Here is a 1,864-nt window from a genome sequence, read left to right as displayed (position 1 = left end):
GCTACAGATAAGTAAGGTATTGCCACGCAAATGGCTACCTGTGCATTATAGCTCTACAAGTGTCTCTTCACAAATAACCTCTGTAAGTAATAAAACGTCATAAAAGTGGCCCTTTATAAGTAGTATAGTGTCACAAGTATAGTGCGAGGACGAATGGCTATAAAAGGCCGCTTGACCACAAACAAAAGTAAAAGGCCGCGCCACCATTTGACGTCCACTCTGGCTGTTAAGACCGTCGATTTTGCAATTTTATGTCAAATAACTAAATGGATTTTTCATTAGGCCGGAATGATATTATAACACTGGAATATCATTATGCTGAAATTAATTATTATATCGCAATATCATAATTTTACTGGCATGTTATGATTACGATGGATCATAGTGAATAATTTCGGATCAGGAAGGCATTGGATCGGTTTAATTACATGAATACTAAAAGAATGAATGCATATGAACCGGTTTAACAATGACTTATGTGCACGGAGCGCCCTAATACGCGGTAACACAACAGAAGATCGTATTTCATAGGACTTAGCTAACATAGCATTGAAATGCAAGTAAATGGTAACATCCTCTGTAATTATCGTTATGCAGTTAGTAATATAAACATCCGGCTACCTATGAATTTTCGCACGAGTGTTATTAGTACATAGTAAGCTATATCCATCACATACTCTAAAGGTATATAAAAGATGAATAACACGCACACATAACACCAACTACGAGAATACTCACCTGGAGCCTTCATCCAGGTAATCACAGGTTCCGGGAAGCCCCTGGCGCTGCAGTCCATGACGACGGTCTCCGCGACGAGGGCGGTGCCGCTGCCGGGCTCCACCACCCACCGCGGGGACACCTGGGGGCGGAACGGGATTTTCTAAGTTCTTAAAGTTCAGCATGTCACGTCATTTAAAATCAGCTGGATTAGGTTAGCCATAAGAACATTTTAGCATATAGCGATTAGATCTACTCGAGCAGAAGCTATAAAATCAAAACATTTCATAAACCCATGTTGTTATGGATCTGCTCGCTCCATCTGTTCTGGAATGCTTGTTCACCTGTCGTGCGCGCTGCTCCCGCGAGGCTAAAGTGTCAGGGGACTGGTGTGTTATGAGCATTATATGCCACTCACGTCATGTAAATACAGCATGCAGTCTATCAAATTACCGTTCATGAATATCTCTAATTTATTATTACTTACATGTATCTTACTTTCCTGTAGGTAGATACATATATAAATAGTATTAGAATCAATTGTGTAATTTCCTTCTGATGCTCCGAACCCACTGAACCCACAGGCTTTGCAGACACGATAACACTGCATATTTAAGTACGCGTGAGGATTGGATGCATTAAAATGTTATACGAAAGATTAGGTAGCGAACGTGTCCTTCATTCGTTCAAATGCAATCCTCATAATTAATGAGGTTCGTCAAGTCTAACGTAATGCAGCCAATTCCGCTGATGATTGTTGTGCTGTGACGTTGCACATGTCACGGCGATTCGAAAAAAACAAACATATTAGAGTTGCTTTGTTAAATGTCTCTTTATCGAAGTGGATGAGGATCGTAACTAGCAAAACGTTCAATTGCAAAACGTTCAATTGCACGCCAAATTAGGAAACGATATAATGGCGCCGACCCTGACGATGGATACGATGCTATTCTGTGTAATTAAAATGGTCTTTTTGCGTGAAAAGCCACATCCACGCTACATCAGATACCAAGAAACTCTTGGATGAATCCATCAAATTGTTTCTTTTGGTCAGATCAAATTCCGACCCAAAAGCAATTTACTGACTCGTCGCTTGGGCCTTTCAGCCTTTTGTAATACGGGGGATTGGCGTACGTGTGTGCGCGCT

At 40.9% G+C, this 1,864-nt stretch overlaps 1 protein-coding gene across 1 annotated transcript in view; it reads right to left on the bottom strand.

Annotated features, from left to right (window-relative positions):
* Positions 1 to 992: 992 nt before the first annotated feature.
* Positions 993 to 1,864, bottom strand: part of LOC119596267 (Down syndrome cell adhesion molecule-like protein 1 homolog) — a 142,295-nt gene continuing 141,423 nt past the window's right edge. The window contains exon 11 of the mRNA XM_037945431.1: positions 993 to 1,087. Coding sequence (XP_037801359.1) covers positions 993 to 1,087 — 95 coding nt within the window. The remainder of the gene's footprint in view (positions 1,088 to 1,864) is intronic.

The sequence above is a fragment of the Penaeus monodon genome, chromosome 37 (assembly GCF_015228065.2).
Source record: "Penaeus monodon isolate SGIC_2016 chromosome 37, NSTDA_Pmon_1, whole genome shotgun sequence".
NCBI classification, from domain to species: domain Eukaryota; kingdom Metazoa; phylum Arthropoda; class Malacostraca; order Decapoda; family Penaeidae; genus Penaeus; species Penaeus monodon.
This window is presented reverse-complemented; position numbering and strand designations above follow the sequence as displayed.